This window comes from Nelumbo nucifera, chromosome 8 (genome assembly GCF_055504915.1).
Source record: "Nelumbo nucifera cultivar China Antique chromosome 8, China Antique-T2T, whole genome shotgun sequence".
Taxonomy (NCBI): Eukaryota; Viridiplantae; Streptophyta; class Magnoliopsida; order Proteales; family Nelumbonaceae; genus Nelumbo; species Nelumbo nucifera.
Window position 1 is genome coordinate 13151492 of NC_142656.1, and position 19823 is coordinate 13171314.

The 19823-nt window shown below is 38.3% G+C and overlaps 2 protein-coding genes and 1 long non-coding RNA gene across 7 annotated transcripts; all 3 read left to right on the top strand.

Annotated features, from left to right (window-relative positions):
• Nucleotides 1–906: 906 nt before the first annotated feature.
• LOC104592336 (uncharacterized) lies at nucleotides 907–6615 on the top strand. Its single transcript, XM_010251657.3, has 7 exons — nucleotides 907–1592; nucleotides 2100–2410; nucleotides 2774–3511; nucleotides 4396–4524; nucleotides 5040–5243; nucleotides 5420–5620; nucleotides 6102–6615. Exons 1-7 carry the CDS (start codon nucleotides 1328–1330, stop codon nucleotides 6234–6236), a joined length of 1983 nt encoding a protein of 660 aa, XP_010249959.1. The 5' UTR covers nucleotides 907–1327; the 3' UTR covers nucleotides 6237–6615.
• A 1723-nt stretch (nucleotides 6616–8338) lies between these two features.
• On the top strand, nucleotides 8339–11971 carry LOC104592619 (uncharacterized). 2 transcript variants are annotated; one of them, XR_016079699.1, is made up of 5 exons: nucleotides 8339–10452; nucleotides 10703–10788; nucleotides 10884–11005; nucleotides 11094–11369; nucleotides 11571–11971. It is a non-coding gene; the product is annotated as an uncharacterized LOC104592619 (long non-coding RNA). The 2 variants fall into 2 exon arrangements; XR_016079698.1 differs by having other exon boundaries at nucleotides 8339–10788; nucleotides 11156–11369.
• A 915-nt stretch (nucleotides 11972–12886) lies between these two features.
• Nucleotides 12887–19128, top strand: LOC104592337 (uncharacterized). Of its 4 annotated transcripts, XR_016079697.1 has the most exons (5): nucleotides 12895–13183; nucleotides 13291–13454; nucleotides 16186–16305; nucleotides 17925–18389; nucleotides 18572–19128. XR_016079697.1 is itself a non-coding variant. In XM_010251659.3 (4 exons), exons 2-4 carry the CDS (start codon nucleotides 13301–13303, stop codon nucleotides 18140–18142), a joined length of 492 nt encoding a protein of 163 aa, XP_010249961.1. In that variant the 5' UTR covers nucleotides 12887–13170; nucleotides 13291–13300; the 3' UTR covers nucleotides 18143–18438. The 4 variants fall into 4 exon arrangements, 3 of the variants coding, with proteins under 3 accessions (XP_010249961.1, XP_010249962.1, XP_010249960.1); XM_010251659.3 differs by lacking the exon at nucleotides 18572–19128 and having other exon boundaries at nucleotides 12887–13170; nucleotides 17925–18438; XM_010251660.3 differs by lacking the exon at nucleotides 18572–19128 and having other exon boundaries at nucleotides 12888–13165; nucleotides 17925–18438.
• The last annotated feature ends 695 nt before the right edge of the window (nucleotides 19129–19823 follow it).

Genomic DNA, 19823 nt, shown 5'->3' on the forward strand with positions numbered 1-19823 from the left:
CAAAAAAAAGTGAATCTAAAGATGATGGATCATGGACATAGGGCTGCAAATCGGGTTGCCCGATGCCGGTAAGTTTCCGGCATCTGAGTCAGAATTTGACGCTACAGTAAGTTTCCGGTACATGTCCGTCAAAATCTTGCGACGGAAGCATGTGACAGACATACCGACTTACCGAGTTACCGACTACCGAAACGACCGTCAGATCGTTAGGAAACCCCCGTACGATACAGTAACAGTATCAAAGAAGCAAATAATTATCTGACCGTTAAAAAGGCTTCCCGCCTTCCGCCTTCGATTTCTTTCTCAGGCACGTTGGAGCATTGGAGGGTCGTAGAGTGTCGCCACGTGTTAATACTGACAAGTCAGACTCGTGAGCCCCACATGGTCAGCGCAGAACAGATTCGACGTGAACGAACCCTTCGTATTTTTTAGATTTTTGGTCCCGACCACGATCTCGTCTCGCACCCCCACCCTATCCAACGGTCACGTTCTCGGGAAGTACCCCGCCGATGAAATTACCCAATCCCCCCCCTCCCAAAAAGAAAATTGGGGCAGATTTCCGCCCATGAAAATAACAGAAACGAAACGACCGTCTTCTTATTCATCTAACTTACTCTACTTTCCTCATTTTTCTTATATTCAATGTGATGTCCTTTTCCAACTGGTAAAGGGCAAATCTCTCTTCCTGGAATTATAAAGTACTCTAACTTTGTGGGGACACGAAGGCAATTTATATAAAGAGAAGGGCTCTGAAATGAAAAGCTGCCAGGTATATAACAGGTGTGGTGTAACTTTTAGTGGAGCCAGATTCATAAGATTTTCGTAAATTACACAGTTAAATAAACCAAGTAAATTTTCTTTTTTTCTTTTTTTTTTTTTTTAAAATCAGGCGGAGAGAGAGAGAGAGAGAGAGGCATCCGATAATAAAACCAGCCTCCCGCAGTGCATCTCCTGTGACATTGTAGTTTAAAGAAGGAAGGAGAATAGGAAGCGAATCTCTCTCCTCTGGTTTGGTTTCTGTGATCTTTGAAACCCCAACCGTTAGTGCCTTCAACGGATTCCTGTCGTCAAAGCATTATGCATTTTTAATTACCGTGCTAGCCTTAGTTGCCGAATAATGGACGGAAAGCCGCTGGAGAATGCAATTGCTTCTCTTACCATGTCGTTGGATAGGGTTTCATTACATTTTCCATCTTTAGTCCTTTCGCAACGCAACTTGATCGATGACCTTAGAGATTGGATTGTTTGATCGACCGGAGGAATAGATTCCGGGAAGAAAAATTACATTTTTTTCCGTTTCCGGCGGCGTTCGACGGAGATTCTAGCCATGGCTGCAGAAAAAGGAAATCTGGAGAGGATTAGGAGGGCTATTCGGACGGTTTTGTTCATGTTGACAATGGTAGCATCGCTTCTGGTTTTGTCAGCACCTCTACTCGTCGCAGTCGGAGACATTTTAGTGCCGTTTGTATTGGTTTCGAGTTTTACATGTGTGAGATGCTATAGCCTCAAAGAGCATTTGCAGAGATATGGCTTCAGAAGTTCTCTGGTGGACATTCCTCTTGTTTCCGTCATCAGATCTCTCGTCATAACTTGTATGATATTTCTCTTTGTTCATTTCGACAATTTTCCCTATTTAATATGCTATCTTTCATCGACGATTGGAGAATGTTGCTGGTTTCTCTATACATACACCAGAAATCCCACGCTCCTAATGCATTACCCTAGAAACATCCCTGCCCGTGTATAGTGTTTTTCAATGTCCTTTTTTTCCTCTGGTTTGAAAAACTGGCTAAAATTTTCCCTTTCGGGGGAAATAAGTCTTCATATATATATTTTTTTTTAATTCAATTTTTGGAAAGAATGGATTATGAGCCGGGTTTAATGATAAAGAGAGTGTTTCTGGTTGATTTCGGAGTAATTGAACAATGGAAATGTGAACATGGCTGGCTTTTTGAATAAATTGAATGCATGATTTGGATGATTATTTGAAAAGATGATTGACAATAGCACCAGTTTTGAGAACAAATTGGATTAATTGATGGTTAATGATTTTTTTTATACAAATGCTTATCTTGGCTTAAATTTACTTTTCTTGTCAGGTGTTTATTCAATGTGTGATGGCCTTGGGCTCTCACACGGGCCTTATCTTGGAACAGTCACGCTCTGTTCCTTTATTTCCATTCTCGTTCTATCAGTGAAGGCATGTACTTTTACTGTAAATTCGGAAATCGAGGCAGAAGCTTCATCATCTTCTCTGGCAAGGCAGAAGCTCCATTTGAAGAAGTCTTGGGGGATGCCCGTTTTGTTCCTCTCTTCACTAGTCTTTGCACTTGGGCATATCGTGGTGGCTTACAGAACTAGCTGCAGAGCGAGGAGGAAGCTCCTCTTCCACAGAGTTGACCCAGAAGCAGTAAGATTATTAGTGTTCTTTTTCTCATTGCCTATATATATCTCATCATTTCCGACGTGTTTCTTTGCATTGACTTCCTTTTGGTTTTTCAAATCCAGGACCTTTATCTATTTCCAGATTTCTTTCGGTCCAAGTACAATAAGACAACGTTATTAAATGCATAAATTGATTCTCTTAAGTCTTAACCCAGTTTTTGCCTACCCTTGACCAAATTTGAAACATAAAGTTTTTTCTTGGCTATTATATAAAGACAGATCTTAAAGCCTTCTTTCTTTGCATTTCACCAAATTCTTCTAAAGAATTAACCTACACAGCATTTAGATTTTGGATTGGTCATCTTACAAGCATTCTATTAAATCACAGGTTCTATCATGCAAAAGTGTGTTCTCTGGTTACCAGAAGGTCCCACGATCTCCTACACCCTCTTCAGGAAAGACCCCAAAGAGTGACAGTGAAACATGGCAAAAACCTTTAGCTATAGCTCGCTATGAAGGAGAGCTCCCAGTCAGATTACTTGCAGAAATTGATAGCTTATTTATAGCCTGCCAAGGCCTCACTCTTCATTACAAACTCAGCTTCTCTGAATCTCCTCGCTCTTTAGCCTCCAGGCCCTCCACTACCTTTCTCGATCCCAATATCAATTGCACTTCACCAAGAATGACATCTGGAAGACTAAAGCTTGATCGATCACCTTTAACCATCCCATCTAAAATCCAGTACCATCTTCATAGGAGCATCAGTAACCAATTTCATGGTTCCTCTTTATATGACCCGTTATTGGATAGTTGTGCAGTTTCACCTGCTTATGTGTCTGAAGATATTCCCATTTTGAGCCTAAATGATGGTGAGACTGAAACGTGTCTCTCCAACTCTGTGATTTCAGAAGGAGATGTAGAGGCATCTGGAAAATTTGGTATTGTTTTGGTCCATGGGTTTGGAGGAGGAGTTTTCTCATGGAGACATGTAATGAGAGTTCTGGCACATAAGGTTGGTTGCACGGTTGCAGCTTTTGATCGACCTGGTTGGGGATTAACTTCTCGGCCACGGAGAAAGGATTGGGAAGAAAAGCAATTGCCTAATCCTTATAAGCTTGATACACAGGTAATTCCCCATTGATGAGCATTTTTATTTCTCTAAATTTTTGTGTGTTACTTGGGTACTAGAATTGGTGGGGAGTATTAGACAACTATCAGGAAAATGCTTCTGCAGCTTCCATAAAGTCTATCAAGAAATGTCTACTCTTTTGAAATTTAAAAGTAGTCCTAATCCATATACTCTGGTCAAACTAGAAGTTACTACAAGAAGCTTTGCATCTAAAGAACTAACTCGGCTTGCAAAATAAAATAAGATGGTTTGGTAGGAAAGTGCATAACTATTCTTGTTTAGGAAGTTAGACAAGGTTTGCATGCAAATTTTCATCTAATGCAAATGCAAATTAGTTAAAATGTTGCTTTCTAGAACATCTATGTTCATATTTTTCTACTCAATTTATCAGTTGAGAGGATTCAGAAACATCTATGGTCATCTATGGTTATATTTTGACAGCTTTATTTATGAAAGGAATATTTGGTTTCTGTCTCCAACCTATCAGTGGAAAGAAATTCAGATTATAACAGTGAAGTTTGTTTTTGGGAGTTCTTGTACATGTTCATCATGAACTCATTTCTTTTGTGATCAATTGAAATATTTAAAAAGCTTAATCTGGTGCCTTTCCTGTGAACATAAAAAATAGGAGATATAGGAAGTGAAGTCAAGCTCTTGAAACTGTCCCAATCCAGTACATTCGTTCTTTCAAAGTAAGGAAATATAGGAAGTGACCTTATAAACTTAAGACACCGTTTTAACAATAAAAATAGAAATGGAAATTATATCTGCTAGCTTCGACTGTTGAGACACACATTGTAGTTGTTTGGGTTGTAAGTAATTACCCCCCCTCCCGGTTTCTTTACTACATGTGATTAATATGTCTTGTTCCGATGCATCAGGTTGACCTCCTCCTCTCTTTCTGTTCAGAGATGGGGTTCTCTTCTGTGGTACTTGTTGGACATGATGATGGTGGCCTGCTTGCTTTGAAGGCTGTACAAAAAGTTAGGAAATCTACAAATTCTGCCCATGTGAGTAAACCTGCTAGATTTTCTTTTCCAACTAAACATCTTTTTGTTTACTGTCTTTAAACAAAAGGAATTCCTTCACCTGATAAGGATTTTTAAATTTACTCTCACAAGCACCCAAAATTGTGAAGTTTCAACTAAATCTTATCTTAATAAACATAAAAAGAGGATTTTCTTCATTGTGACTGTAATTCTGAACTTCTATATAAATGGTTTATTCTTCTGCTTTAGAGTTTTGGAGAGCAAAACCTTATAATTTTGGAAAGTAAGTAGAAATGACCTTTGCTTGAATGGTACAAGGTGCTGTGAGGTTGCCTATTGTCTTTCCATTGTATGGCCAGCATATTGTACTGGGTTGTTGCTTGATACATTTTGATACGAACAACACAACTGGATCAGATTAAATTCTTAAATAACTGGATGTGCTATGAGTAATATCTATCAATGTAGCTAAATGTTTACATATCTTTCTCCATCCTTTCTTCAATTTGTTTATTTCTTCTTTCTCTGCATCTCAGGTAGAGATTAAGGGTGTTGTACTTCTCAGTGTCAGCCTGTCAAGAGAAGTTGTCCCTGCCTTTGCCAGAATCCTTCTTCGCACTTCCTTGGGGAAGAAGCACCTGGTCCGTCCTCTTCTGCGAACTGAGATTACTCAAGTGGTAAACAGACGTGCTTGGTATGATGCTGCAAAGCTTACAACTGAAGTTTTGAACCTTTATAAGGTAGTTTTATATGTTTGGCAATGCCAGAGTCTTATATATGTAGCATTTTTTTTTCTTTTCAATCAGGATAAATTGGTCACTACTCACTAGGTCTTCTTTATATACTGACAAAGTAAAAGATGCATTGTAAAAAATCCATTTAGCTTTCTCTGACTGTTTCTTTATGCATTCATCAGGCACCATTATGTGTGGAAGGTTGGGATGAAGCACTTTATGAGATATCTAAACTGTCATTTGAAACAGTCCTTTCATCAAACAGTGCTGCAGCATTGCTAAAAGCAATTGAAGACCTGCCAGTTTTGGTTGTGGCAGGTGCAGAAGATTCCTTAGTCTCTCTAAAATGTTCTCAAGCTATAGCTTCGAAGTTTGTAAATTCTGTAAGTATTCTGTTTTAAATTAATCGCCCTTATCCTTATCATTAGTGGCTACTGTTACAATATGCTGCAATTTTCTTGCAAAGAAATTTAAGTTAGTGATCCCGGCCATTGGGCTACTATTGCCAGTTTCTGTCAATGGCTTAACCCATCTTTAGTACCATTCAAGCAGTTGGGCATGGATCACTCATGAAGTTCATGGCATGTCTAAGTAACGTTGTGACCAAGATAATTGTTGCCGCTTTTTGTGGATTACCTGTTTAGCATATGATTAACAGAAAGATATCTCCATAATGTATGCCCCAATGTTAGCATTGGCTACAGTTTTGTGTCCAGAGCAACATCTCCGTAATGTATCCCCCCATGTTGAGCATAGGCCACGGTTTTTTGACCATGTTTCTTTCTTGTATGGCTCTATTTTATATTCTAAAATTTGAAATCATATTGATCATTTTTTATCTGACTGTGAATTGTATTGATGTAGAGACTAGTTGCAATATCTGGATGTGGCCACCTTCCACATGAGGAGTGCCCCAAGGCATTACTTGCAGCGCTATCACCATTTATAACCAGAATCTTGTCATCACAAGACCATCAGCAGAGCTTGCAAAAACAATAGCAATTTTTAACTTATTATTAGTGTGCGCAATAGTTATGCAAGTTTCTTTTTTTCTTTCATTATTATTTCTTTTCTATTTATATCAAGAGTAGAGCTAAACATCCACTCTCCTCTTGGGTATTTTTGAGATGTAGCTTGGAGCCAGGCCCTAGCTCTGGCCTCTAGGGTTTTTGAGCTCTCCCATGTATTCCTTTCTTTTCTTTTCCTTTTTGAGTTTCTTTTTTTTTTTTTTCTGTGATGCTTGTTGAACAGTGATTCTAGTTTTCCACCAAGGGAGTGGAAAATGTCATATATTTGTATATTATTTAGAGTGATGATAATGATAATTCATCAGTTCAGATGGATTGTTCCATATCAAATGAAAAAGCTATTCTCTTTACTCAGTTGAGCTATTATCACATCATTTTATTTGACCTGTTTATCTAAATATTTGCACTGGAATTATATTCTCATCTGTTCAGATTCCCAACCTGTGGTCCAGGCCCTGCAGTCTTCTAATCTCATGCTCCCTTGGCAATCGAAGTATTTGTGCAACAAAACAAAACTTCTGCTGCAGAAATTTACCGTCTTTTTGTTATGTAAATAGGGGTGTAAATATTCAAGCTCATGCTATAGCTCAATTTGCCAAAGGGTGTCAGGGTGTGTGGATATGTGGATGGATAGTATACCTGATTGGCTTCCTCTTGTATCTCAGACTCTTTTAATGGCTTTATAATATAGTTTTTTTGTCTGTCAAATGAAAAAAAAAAATCCTGCCTATTTGAAAGTATGAAAGATGAAAAAAAAGAACAGAAAATTGGTGGAAAGGTTAAAATGCTTAATGTGCTAGTACAACACACATCAGTGAGAACTGAGACCTCGTGGGGTTGCTAGTCTTTCTGGCATCGGAGTGACAAACAGCCACGCGTGCACACAGACACAGAGATGTACGTAACTGTAAAGTGTAAACTCTCTTCACTACTGTTGCATGTTTGGTGGGTCAAAACCAATAGCTTGCAGTAATTGGCTTCTTCCACTCACATTGTTTAATGTATTTCTCTACATTCCTTTTCTTTCCCCTGTGTTTCTTTTAAGCTTGAAAGGGAAAAAATCACTAAGAAATGCTGGGAGTACAATGCAAGAAAAACAGTCAGCAAGAAAGTTGAAAACAATTGACTCAATCTAAACAAGAAAAAGAGAAAAATACTCCACCTAGAAACATGTCAAAACTGCTAAAACGAAAGGAATAGCACTGATGAGCACCAAGAGTGAAACGTTCCTGAGACCTTTGCACACGATATATGAAATTGAAGACATCAAAAAGTTGTATGCATCCTCCAGTAAGTACAGACATGGATTTGCTAGAGTGTTGGTGTCATGGTGTGTGACCAAGCCACATGGAACCCACATTAAATGTGGGCTCATCTGACATGTTAATTCGTGATTGATTGTGCAGTCGGTTTCACACGTGTTTATAACAGATCCATTCCAAATTCCAAATAGAGAATACCATTGGACCCCGGCAAACAAGACTCTCCCAAACCCAAATAGAGAAGTCTGAAATGCCAAAGCAGACCCTTACCCTTGGCTTATTGGCCATCTCAAACTCAACCTTTAAAGTAGAAGCAGAGGTAGGAAATAGTTGTGTGACACATCTTTTATTTAACGTGCCTTTCATCCAAATGTTTTTGTTTCGTTAAATATAAATTATCTATTATTTTATTATCTTTGTTAAAATAATTAAAAATAAAAACAATAAAAATATTTAAATATATTAGAAGTTGGGATTTATTTATGTTTTTTTTCATTGTTTTTTATTTTTAATTATTTTAACAAAAATAATAAAATATTTGATAATTTCTATCTAAAGTAATAAAAAAGTTTGGATGAAAGGCATATTAATTGAGACATGTGTCATACAACTATTACTTGCTCCCTCGTTGTGACTACCTAATGTGCCTACGTCCGGACCCATCACATGCGTTAGGACTTAGGAACATGTCCCCATCCCCATATTCATGGGGATTCAAACGCGTGTAGGAACTCTTAAATTATACCGTGACGCTAGCATTTCTAGCTCTTCGTCTATTTATAACCTTTTCCCTCTCCTGAAAAACAAGCCCATACACGTACTCCGACCAAATTCCAAATTCCAATGGTTACAAATCCGTCCAGCCATTTTTTCCGGACAAGTTTGTGTTTGAATCCCGGGACCCGGCAAATAACCACCCTGAATCAGAAACCCACCTGGATTTCTCATTCACCATCCAAGCTTTCTGGGAAACCAAAACTAACAAAAGCTGAAACTGAGCCAAAAGTCAAGTGGGCTGTTAGACTAAGCTCAGCAGAACCAAGCCTCCAACCAAATTCAACGGTTGAAGGGAATTCGCTACTGGATTTCGTGAAGGAGGATTTCCTGCATATCTTTGATGATCAAGAGCTTGCTCAAATGGTGTACGACGAGTGCATCAGATACCGAGATCCGGTCACCAAACACGACAATCTGGATGGTTTTCTTTTCAATCTGGCGCTTTTGAAGACGCTTTTCCGATCGGAGTTTCAGTTGCACGACATGAAACAAGTACTTACTGATTTGATTTCACATTTCTGTACAAGACGACGTCAAATTTTAGTGTTTTTTAAGTTTACACTAACTAGACATTGAATTGTTGAGTCGTTATGCTGCTGAGTCCTTTCTATACATAGAAGATGACGACCGCCGACTGCTAAAGATCTCCTCCCTCCTAATAATCAATCCATGTACATGGATGATGGACCGATCCCACTAAAATTCATATGTTGCACCAAATCAGTACGTATACGACTTGTTTTGGCCGGAGACCATGCGTTGGAGTAGTTGTATATAGTGAAAACCAGGACCAACTCTAACATGGGCCCCCGTAAATTTGGGCTAAAGCCTCATCTGGGCAACGCAAGCCCGGCCTTAATTAGTAAAATCTATATATATACAGTTCATGTATATTTGGCCCAAGCCCATGCAGGCTAAACTTCATGCTATGTGGTTGAGGCATTTGTCAGCAAAAAGAATATCATGCCCTCAGTGATCTTATACGCTGATCTCTCTTAAGGTTGTTTGATCTTGAAATCCAGTTGCACAATGTGAAACAAGTCAGAGTTCATTTCCTTCATGTGATGAACATTGTAAATAGCCTCTTTACAATCTTTGTTGTCAGCTTTCAACTTTTAATTTTCTTCCCTATTTTTGTGATTGTTTTTAGGGGTGTATTCGAGCCGAGTTGAATCAAGTTTTGAGAGGTTTGAGCTCGAGCTCGAGCTCAACTTAAAAACTCGGAGCTTGAAACGAGTCCACATCTCCGCCCCATAATACATCCCCGCCGTGTATTGAGAATACAGGAGATGTGGTCTCAAGACAATAACAATCACAAGCTACTCGAGCCAGGTATTACGAAGCCTGAATTCGACTCCACTAACTACTTGACTAGAATCAAGCTCAACTCAACTCAATAATCTTTGGGCCAAGTTCAAGTACTTAATGAGCCAAGCCCGAGTTGGCTTAGCCAGCTTACACCTTCATCTAGTATTGTAGCTTAGTAAAACCAAATCATCTAAATAAATTATTCATATGGTTGAATATCTTACCCTACCCTTGTTGGAAATCATGAAACCAGGGTTGGGTTTGTTTCGATGTAGAAGAAGCATAATGTGTTTTCTGTAAACGGCCAAAATTATAGCTCTCTCTCTGTCTCTCTCGGTGGGCCAAGGGGGGAGGTGATTGCTGTTTTCTGTTATTATTGATTTAATGGTATAGACAGGACCTTATGAGATAAGGACAAGATGGACTGCAATAATGAGATTCATACTTTTGGCTTTGGAAACCAGAGTTGGTCGTCACAGCGACATCTATAATGGGTAAAAGGTTTTGCAGCCACGTGGTAAGCTGTTCTTTTCTTTCCCAATTAAACACAAGGGAGAAAACAAGGCTACAAAAGCATTGCAGCGTGTATTTTGCTTCTGTACCCTTTATGGGCCACTAATTTCTCAGAGGTGCCCTTTCTATTTTTCTCTAGAAACTTTGTTGGATATAATACAACAGGTACACAGTATTTCATAACAAGTTTGATCAATCTGTTTAACTTTAATTAGTGGGTGAACTCTTCTTCTATGCTTTCCACTGTAGTTTGTATTTCTTTGCAGACGAAAATGTAACTTTGAACTACCAAATTATAAAATACTTAAAAGAACTGCAAATTATGAGGTAATCTTTCTTCGTCCACTGTATTCTGTTTTAACTCCAAATCCATTCAATTGTTGCTTTGGCTCAATTTGGAAAAAGCACAAATACAAATACATACAAAATATTAGGTTTTGTACTCCACATATTTGTATTTGTACTCCTTCCAAACTGAGCCTTAGGAAGATTGTCCACCTGTTCAAATTTTCCCAGTTGTAGCAGTCCAGTATTCTGCTTTCACTATACCTAAGGACAAGTTGTTGTGGTAGTACAGGTGCGAGAGTACTACTCTCCATTTGTTGTGGTAGAAGCATATAAGGACAAGTTGTCAGGATGATCTGGTTTTAATGATATTGCTGGGTATGTTTTTCCACTGTTCTATTTACTGTTCAGAGATCTTTATGCTGTTTTGGCTAAGCTAGAATTTATGAGAGTCATCAATGTTATCTGTCTAGGTATGTATTTTCGAAAGAGTCCTCAATGGATTGACTACCCCTGTCTTCAATCGGGCGATTGATGCTGATTTGTCTGAGGTATCCATTCAAATAGTTCTACCACTAAAGAAATACTTGAGCAGGTAATGAATTTATATCCCATGTGGTTCATAACTAATATGAATTGTTTATAAAAGAAGAAATATTTGATTAGCAAATAGATCTTGCAAGGTGGAAGGAGGATTAAATTGGCCCTTTGTTGATATGGAATTTCCTTTTCTCATAATGAGAAGTTTCCCAGATCCCACTCAAGAATCAATTAGCTTAAAAAAGGTGGAAGGAGGCATTGCTGCTGTACTGAAATTCAGTGGAAAACCCACTGAAGACATTGTTCATGAGAAAGAGAAAGCACTCCGCTCTGAACTTCTTAGTGATGGTCTTAGACCGAAAGAGGGTTGTTTGCTTGCTTGCTATAATGATCCTGGTCAGACATGGAGCGTCATAATGGTACACCATTTTAGTTTATACTTTATGTAGTTGAACTGCAAATTACTGATTTTCTTCTATTCTGTTCTGCACAACCAAGTCTTTGAACGTGCATCAATATTTTGAACTTACATAGTTGCAGAGGTTTACTTTCCTTTCACTTAATCATCCATTTCCTGAGATTGTTCTCTGCCTTTGTTCTGTACATGGATTGCATTGAAGATAAATGAGGTGCTGATATGGCTTGAAGAGTACACATTGCAATAAGGGCAGCCCAGTGCACAAGGCTCCGACTAAGCGAGGGCTGGGAAGGGACAGATGTATGCAACCTTACCCCTGCACATACAAAGAGGCTGTTTTCAAAATTTAAATCCCGTTAACCGAGGTGCAATAGAACCACCAAACCGTTGCACCAAGGCCCACCCTCAAGAATTCACATTGCAATAGTGAATTTTAATTAAATTAGGGCACATTCTCTGTACAGGATTTCCTGTTGATTTGTTTTAGGAGCTCCTGATAGTGCAAGCTGAAAAGGAAAATGTAGGCATGCTTCGGTTGCACCAGTTCCAGTGCAAAGATGTAAATCTATTGAATTTTTGGTACTGATTGTGGTTATTTCAACATTTCTTCCCCTTGCTTAAGATTCTCCTTCATTGTTTTAATTGAAAAAAAAAAAAGCTCTCTCTCTCTCTCTCGATACTCTCTTGACTGCACCTAAAATGAAGGAAAATGAACATTTAAGAGGAGTGCAGAAAGTGAACATTTGTCAACAAGTGGGTATTGCTTTTATAATTTCACTTTCATTGAACAAACAAGAGGTATTAAGGTTCAGTTTGGGAGGAGTGCAAATACAAATATGAATATAGGTGCAAATATAAGGTTTGGAAATAACTGTAGATATTTATATTTGCACTCTTCCCAACCCAATTTTGAGCGATTATTCTAATAATTAATTTTTATTCAGTCTGACTTAACAAATTATGTTTTTATTTTAAAACAAAACAATAAAATTTTGAAATATTTATTCGTGTATCAACTCTCATTTACATGACTGCAAATGGTGTCCATTTGTCCAGCCATTTATAATTTAGATCAATGTGGATAAATCCAATCTTATCTGACTTTACTATGAATCTATTAGTAAAACTGGTCTGAATATATATACCGATTAATTTACTAGAGTCATGGATTAATATGAACTGTTCGATTAAAACTCTATTCAATTATATTTTTATTTTTTATTCAATTTATTAAAAATAATTAATAAGTGGATAGGCATATTCTTTAATTGACAATAGGGCATTACACATTGATTTAGCATGTGTTTTATTGGGTGGGTGTTTGATGATAGATATTTACCAAAATGTCATTATTAAATCAGAATTTTTTTTATTATATTCATTTGCACACATTGATATTCATAAAAGTGGGTTTTGATTTATGTGTGCATCAATTATCAATTCTTGGGGGAAGGGGGGAAGCTTTATTTTAATACTTCCCCCAACTACTTTTCTCAGTTTTGAATACAAATCAAATACAAACATTTATTTATTAAACTGAATCTATACCAAACGAGATCGGCTTTGACAAGGGTAAGCTCATGCTCACATGAACCGATTTTAAACCCGATGGATAAATTTTGAATTCAATATTGGCCTATTGGGTAAAGCCAGTATTTGCGATTCCACCCGATCCGTTTGCTGCCCTACTCTCAAAGTCCCAACTTCTAATTTCAAGCAACCGAGCTGACTGGTGAAAACTGAAAACCGAAAAAACTCTACGTCTCCCTCAACACTTCACTCTCTCACGAAACAGAGGTGAGGTGAGGGTTCTCGGTATGCATCGCTAGATTTATTTTTTCTTTTTTGTTCCTCATTTCTTAGGGGCTTTATTTTTATTCTACTTTCTTTTCTTCTGCTGGTTTTACTTATTTTTTCTTCAGATAAGGAAAAATGGGAGCTCGTCATGAGGTTCTGATCTCATTGGACGGAGTGAGAGACAAGAACCTGATGCAGCTGAAGAAGCTGAACACGGCTCTCTTCCCTGTTCGTTACAATGACAAATATTACGCGGATGCCCTTGCTTCTGGCGAATTTACAAAGTTAGGTATGAAATACTGTTATGGATTTTTGTTTTCTTTCCTTTTCCCATTTTGTTTTCCTATACCGACAGTGATAATATATGTAGCTAAAATTTTATCGTTCAGTGTACTTTGCTTGTTGGGTTCTAAATTATAGTGTCTGTGTTTTGTACATTTGGAGGATCTGAGTTTGTATCGAGCCATTAATGGATGTCCTATTGTCCTCTGTCCTGGTGAAACGATGATGGGGTAATGCCCCTTATATCTTTTAATTGTTTTTCCTACTGAATCAGTCATGTTAGCTGAGTAAGATGTCGCAGCATACATGAATTGTGTAGCACTTAACTTATATAATCATCTAACGAAGTAGGATTTTTAATAAGTTAGAAGATGATCTTTATTATATTAGTCAGTAATTGTGGAATTGCATAGCATTTAGTTGCTCAATATTTTGATTTTATGCAATCTAGGATGTAATTCCCTTTTTAATATGTAGGGGATGTGTTGCTTTTGGAACCCTTTCAATAAATTCAAAGTGAATTGCCTGAGGAGCCATTCCAATAAACTACACTTTTGTTTTTTCCTTGGCCTTTTAATAGATTGAGAGGTCTAATGCTCTGTTCTAGCTAAGGGAGGCTTATCTTACTTTCATGATCAGTAGATGGGGTTAGATAAACTGAGTGACTGGACCAATTAATACAGAAAGAGACCATGGCCTCGAAAAAAGAATAATGTATGCTTACTTAGCGGAGTAATAGGCATGTAGTCAAGTTGGTTATTTTTCTGAATTATGGCCAAGGTTGAGATTTCAGAAGGACCCAACAATTTGAAATGATTTCCTGAATTTCCACTTGCAAGTTTAAGCATTTGCCTAGAATCATTTTTCTGAGGTGGACAACTAATTCTCTTAATTTAATGAATTGAATTTTACTAAATAATCCCAAACGGAAATTTCTATGGAACATTTAAGAAGGAGCTCTAGAATCCTACCTTAGAGGTTTGACCCCCTTAAATGACAATTTTCATGCTTATGAGACCACAATATTGAGGACCAGAAGGCTTTTGCAGATTTTACAAATCTATCAGCTCTTGATGCTTCTAAACTCTGTGGAACAAGGGATAAACAGTGCCTTTAGTTATCATGATTTACAGTGAGATTATTTTAAAAAGAAGGTAAGCATTGGATGATGGTTATATCTAGAAATGAAGCTTAAGTGCTTATTGTTTGCTTGGTGGAACTATCTGCTTTGCATTTCCAAATGAAATGGAACTTGAAGTGGATACCTTAGTACAGCAAGATATCTATTAAAAAAATTACTACAGTATTGGAAGGTTGGTACTGTACCTGGAAATAGTGGAAATGCTTTTTTTTTTTTTTTATATTCTTGGTACTTTCTTCTGACTTCCATTCTCCTTTTCTCAGTTTTGTTTCCTCTGACCCATCCTTTTGGTGTCCCCACAAAATGCAATTTGTTTAGGCCTGCACCCCCCTTAAATATTTTTTTTTTTCTGGAAAGAATACACATAAAGATCAGTACTAATGGTTACTCTCCAAAGCGGAAAACCAATATGGCTCCTATTGTGTGCTTTCTTTGCAGGGATAGTAGTTAGACTATAATCATTTATTTTTATCTTGTTCCCAAACATCTAAAATTTGGGAGCCTTCTTTTTTTATCTTCTGATTGTTGATTTGGAGCCATTTTCTCTCTTGTTTTTTCACACCTGTAGGTCTCTACCTGATGAGATTCCTAGGCTATTTGAGATGCCTTTTTTCCTCACATTCCGATTAAAAGGGAAAAGAGGAAAAGATCATATGGACATGATTGAAGATTCCACTGCTTTGGTTGAGAACAAAGCAATACTACAATTTTCTAAGATGAGAATCAGCCTTTGGAGACCCTCATTATCCTTATCAGTATTGGGGTGACTAACTACATCTGTGCCAAAGAAGAGTTTAAAGATTTCTTTGTTGTGGATGTAATTAGGGATTGTCCCATGTGGCCTCCTGATTGCCCTTGCATCATCATTCTCTTAGATATAATCACAGAGGTGGAGGTAGATTCATAGGTGCACATGTGGATGGGGGATGGTCAAGAGGGTGTTTAGATGCTATCAGGAAGGCTATATCTTTGGATTCAATAGCAAACATTTCTGGATCATGTAATCTGCCAATTCATTGGCTGAAAGGCTGGTTAGGAATGGAATGGACAGGAGAGAACTTTTTTAGGGTGCAAGCCTGCTGGGCAGAGATTGTCTTCTTGTCCCAATAACTATTGTACTGTTTGTTGACTTGAGGTTTTTGGCCTTGCTAATCTTGTTCTGATGGTCTTGTTTGCCCTCTGTTTATCTCTTCTTTCGATATTTAATAAAGTTCTATTGTTTTCTCCCCAATGAGCCTTTTTTTTGTATATCTATACATTATCATTTCATACCTTAATCAAATGCTTTGATTAAAAGGGCAGCCCAGTGCACAAGCCTCCTGCCAATGCAATGTGGTGGTCTGGGGAGGGACAGACATATGCAGCCTTACTGCTGCACATGCACAGTTGCACACTGTTTCCAAGATTTGATCCCTAGTCACCCAGGTCACAATGAAGCAACGCAACCATTGTGCCAAGGCCTACCCTCTTAATCAAATACTTTGATTGTTCACCAAAAAATATTGCTTTGGTAATTTTTTTATGTATTTATAGTTTTTTACGAACATGTAGTACATCAATAGTGCAGTTCCTCAAAAATAATTTCCCTTGTGTGCAGCATACTACAGTGACATTTGTGTTGGTTCAATTGCCTGCCGTCTTGAGAAGAAGGAAGGAGGCATTTGCGTTTATATCATGACATTGGGTGTTTTGGCCCCATATCGTGGCCTGGGGATTGGTCAGTATACAACATATCTTCATCAACTCTGTACTTATTGCTAACAACATGATCATGGCTTTCGTTATTGTTAGTTTTTGGAGTTCATATATTCTAGTTAAAATTTCCTAAGACTCATCAAAATTGTCTTGATCCAATTGGATTTTGTGTTCTCATTGTCAGACATTTTAGATAAAACTTGATCCTATCTATCAGAACACTGGATTTGACTCAACTTGGCCGGATTTGTGAAGTCTGTTTTACATGTTGGGTTATCCCTCAAGAGTCTGTACCTGTAAGCTACCCCATCCTTATGCTGGCATTAGTTTACTCAACTTTGTCAAACCTGCAAAATAATTCCAAGAACCAAGAATCAAACAATCAGATTACTTTTGCTTACCTAAAAAATGAAAAAAAAGAGAGAGAGCTTGTTAATTTTTCTGTTTTTGCTCTACTATCCAGTTTAAATCCTTCTCTTTTCTATTCTATGCTGATTATACCCTGCTATAATTAGAATGGAACATCCAAGACACCCTGGCATTCTGAAACCCCAATACTTCAGGCTTTCTTTTCCACTCTCACTGGACCATCAGCTAGGCTGTTGGATAACCTGTTTAATGCATCAAAAATAGTTTTATCTTTCTAACTTGGTTCCAGACGAGTTATCTCTTTCAATGGGATGGATGTTGATTCTCTAAATCAGAGAATTTCTGATTTCTGCAGTTTAATGTGCTAAAGTTATTTTATGCAGTTATAAACATTTTAATCAATTCATACTCTCCAATGTCAAGGCTTCAAGTATGAGATCATTTAATAGTGAATATTCTTTTGTTGCCATGAGCTCTTTGAACAATTGAAGATTTTCCCTATTACTTTATTTGTGGACATTCAAAAGACAGGTTTTTTCCCGTAATGGCTCCATGTATTTCAGTGTAAAATGGGCTGAAATTTTTTCAGGCTGAAATACTTGAGCTATACTTTTGCCCCTTTGGAAACTTAGTTTTCCTTGCTATTTGCATGAAACCAACTTAGATTGGGTGGAAAACAAAGTTTTCCCCGTAAAAGGAGCAGAAATAATAGCTAAAGTATTTCAGTCTGAAAAGGTTTATGCTCATTTTATGGAGGGAGAAAACTCAGCAGAAAAACATTTTCTGGATGAGACAGATTAATTGGACAAACTCGTTGTTGAAAATATGCATAACTTTTAAAGTATTTTTTTATTTCTCAAAATCAATTATTCTAGTTGAGCTTTCAGGTTTCCAATTACTCTTTTAAGAGCTGTCATAGAATATAGTTTGCTGGATTAGGAACTTTTCAATTGGAAAATTGATCATTCACACCTAGGATGTAAGTTTGTTTTAAAAACCGCTATATTGGATTGTTATGTCAATTCCAGAAGAGTTAAAATCCTAGCTATGCAGCATCAGTACATCCTAATATCCTATGAATGCATGAGATAAAATATCCTACTTAGGCAGTTGAAACCTGAGGACAGCCTGTTGTCCCAAATCCCAAGTGCACTTAAATAATTTTTCTTTTTGGGTGGAAATTCATAATTTGTTCAGGAGAAAGATTTTCCAATTTCTTTTCTGAGCAAGCTGAATTGGATTGACGGTTGATTGTTTCCACATTTTTTGCAGGCACCAAGTTGTTGAACCATGTTCTAGATCTGTGCTCTAAGCAAAAAATTGTGGAGGTCTACCTGCATGTGCAAACGAACAATGAAGACGCAATCAATTTCTATAAGAAATTTGGGTTTGAAATAACGGATACCATTCAAAACTACTACATGAACATTACTCCGCCTGACTGCTATGTTCTTACTAAGATCATCAGTCAACCTCAAACCAGAAAATAATATTTACAACTTTGTTGTTTCCAAACAAGCAGTGGTTATTATTGCCTGCTTGGACTAAAACAGGAAACTAAAGGCCCAGTTGTTAAGGTTCTAAGGATGCTGAAATATGGAAATTTTAGTTTATATGTTTTATGTTAATCATTGTTTATATTTTTTCGTGAATTCCATACCAGTCTCTTTAATAACAGGACGAAGTTTTGTTGTTGACAGGAATTTGTTCTCGGTTCCAACTGTGAAACCATGTAAAGTAAGGCACTAAATGATAACATATGAAATTATGAATGCTTGTCGGTGTACCTGCACTTTTACTACGACAAACATATATTTGCTTTTTTTACTGTATTTAGATTCAGATTTTTTAGTAGATTTGATGAGGGTAGATTTGGCCCTCCACTAACATCATGACACATGGTATCTTGGAACAACTAGGTAACACCCAGGACCATCTAGGCGACAACTTGCCTTAGCCAAAATGATGGAGTCTCAGCTAGCGACATGGCACTATCGCCGACCTGACAACCTGCCTCTGGCGCCAATCTGGCGACCTGCCTCTGGTGCCGACTTGGCGACCTGCCTCTGGTGCCGACTTGGCGACCTGCCTCTGGTGCCAATCTGGCGACCTGCCTCTAGCGTCGTCTTGGCAACCTGCCCCTATTGCCGACCTGGCGACCTTCCTCTAGCGCCGACTTGGCGACCTGCCCCTATTGCCGACCTGATGACCTACGAGACGTGCTCGTCGTCGATTTCTGCATGCATCCCATCACTCCTAGGTCTCTCGGAAGTCAGCTTACACCGAATGTTTTGGGAAAATCCGTGTAAGGCGCAAATATTGGCCTATGTGCACGACTACCTCCGAGGACTTCGGAGTAGTTATTTATGTCCTCCCGAAGATCCCGGACGTGTTGCGTGATGCTCACGCCAAACATTGTCTATATAAAGGCCTTACCTCCAACCATAGGGGGGAGATGTGCAATTTAGTTCTCACAGCTCTCCAATTCTCTCACATTTGGCTATCTTAAAATCTCTGATTCGCTAACTTAAGCATCGGAGTGCCCACCCCGGGTAAAGCAATTCGAGCACTATGACATTGTTTCCTTGCAAGTCGCGTCAGAGCCACCTTCCAGGTATGAACCATTCAGTTAGGCATCCAAGCCACATTCCAAGTAGGGATTATTCAACCAGGCATCCGAGTCACCTGCCAGTCGGGAGCTTCCGAAATGCACTTCATCAATTGGCGTCGTCTGTAGGAAACGCTATAAAAGGCAATGTCCTCATCCAATTCTCTGAGCCTCAAGTAATAACATCTTCAAGCAACAACAATAGCGCTTGATCGAAAGAACCCCCTAGGGGGGTAAAAGCAAAGTGATTAATCCAAACGAGTTTTTACAGTCTTGTTCGGACAGAATCTCCCCAACTGTGAGGCCACTCCCATATGTCGAGCTCTACGTGCTCTCTACGAGAATTGATGGCCAATAGAATGTGAGGCCACCCCATAGGTCGAGCCCTCCGTGGTTCTCGTGGGATTTGATAGCCAACAAACTGTGAGGCCGCGCCGCAGATTGAGCACTCCATGCTTTACGTGGGAGTTGATGACCAGTAGGTTGTGGAGCCGCTCTCACAGGTCAGTCTTGCCGAGGTGACGAGGTGTCTGTAGGTCGAGGTGCTGAGAGAAAAACTGGAC

What these genes read in the sequence shown, in the direction of transcription:
- LOC104592337 (XM_010251659.3), top strand. Translation starts at nt 13,301, where the DNA reads ATGGGAGCTCGTCATGAGGTTCTGATCTCATTGGACGGAGTGAGAGAC. An exon ending in TGGCGAATTTACAAAGTTAG is followed by an intron (nt 13,455 to 16,185) that starts GTATGAAATACT and finishes CCTTGTGTGCAG; the next exon opens with CATACTACAGTGACATTTGT. An exon ending in ATATCGTGGCCTGGGGATTG is followed by an intron (nt 16,306 to 17,924) that starts GTCAGTATACAA and finishes CATTTTTTGCAG; the next exon opens with GCACCAAGTTGTTGAACCAT.
- LOC104592336 (XM_010251657.3), top strand. Translation starts at nt 1,328, where the DNA reads ATGGCTGCAGAAAAAGGAAATCTGGAGAGGATTAGGAGGGCTATTCGG. An exon ending in ACAGAGTTGACCCAGAAGCA is followed by an intron (nt 2,411 to 2,773) that starts GTAAGATTATTA and finishes ATTAAATCACAG; the next exon opens with GTTCTATCATGCAAAAGTGT. An exon ending in CTTCGAAGTTTGTAAATTCT is followed by an intron (nt 5,621 to 6,101) that starts GTAAGTATTCTG and finishes GTATTGATGTAG; the next exon opens with AGACTAGTTGCAATATCTGG.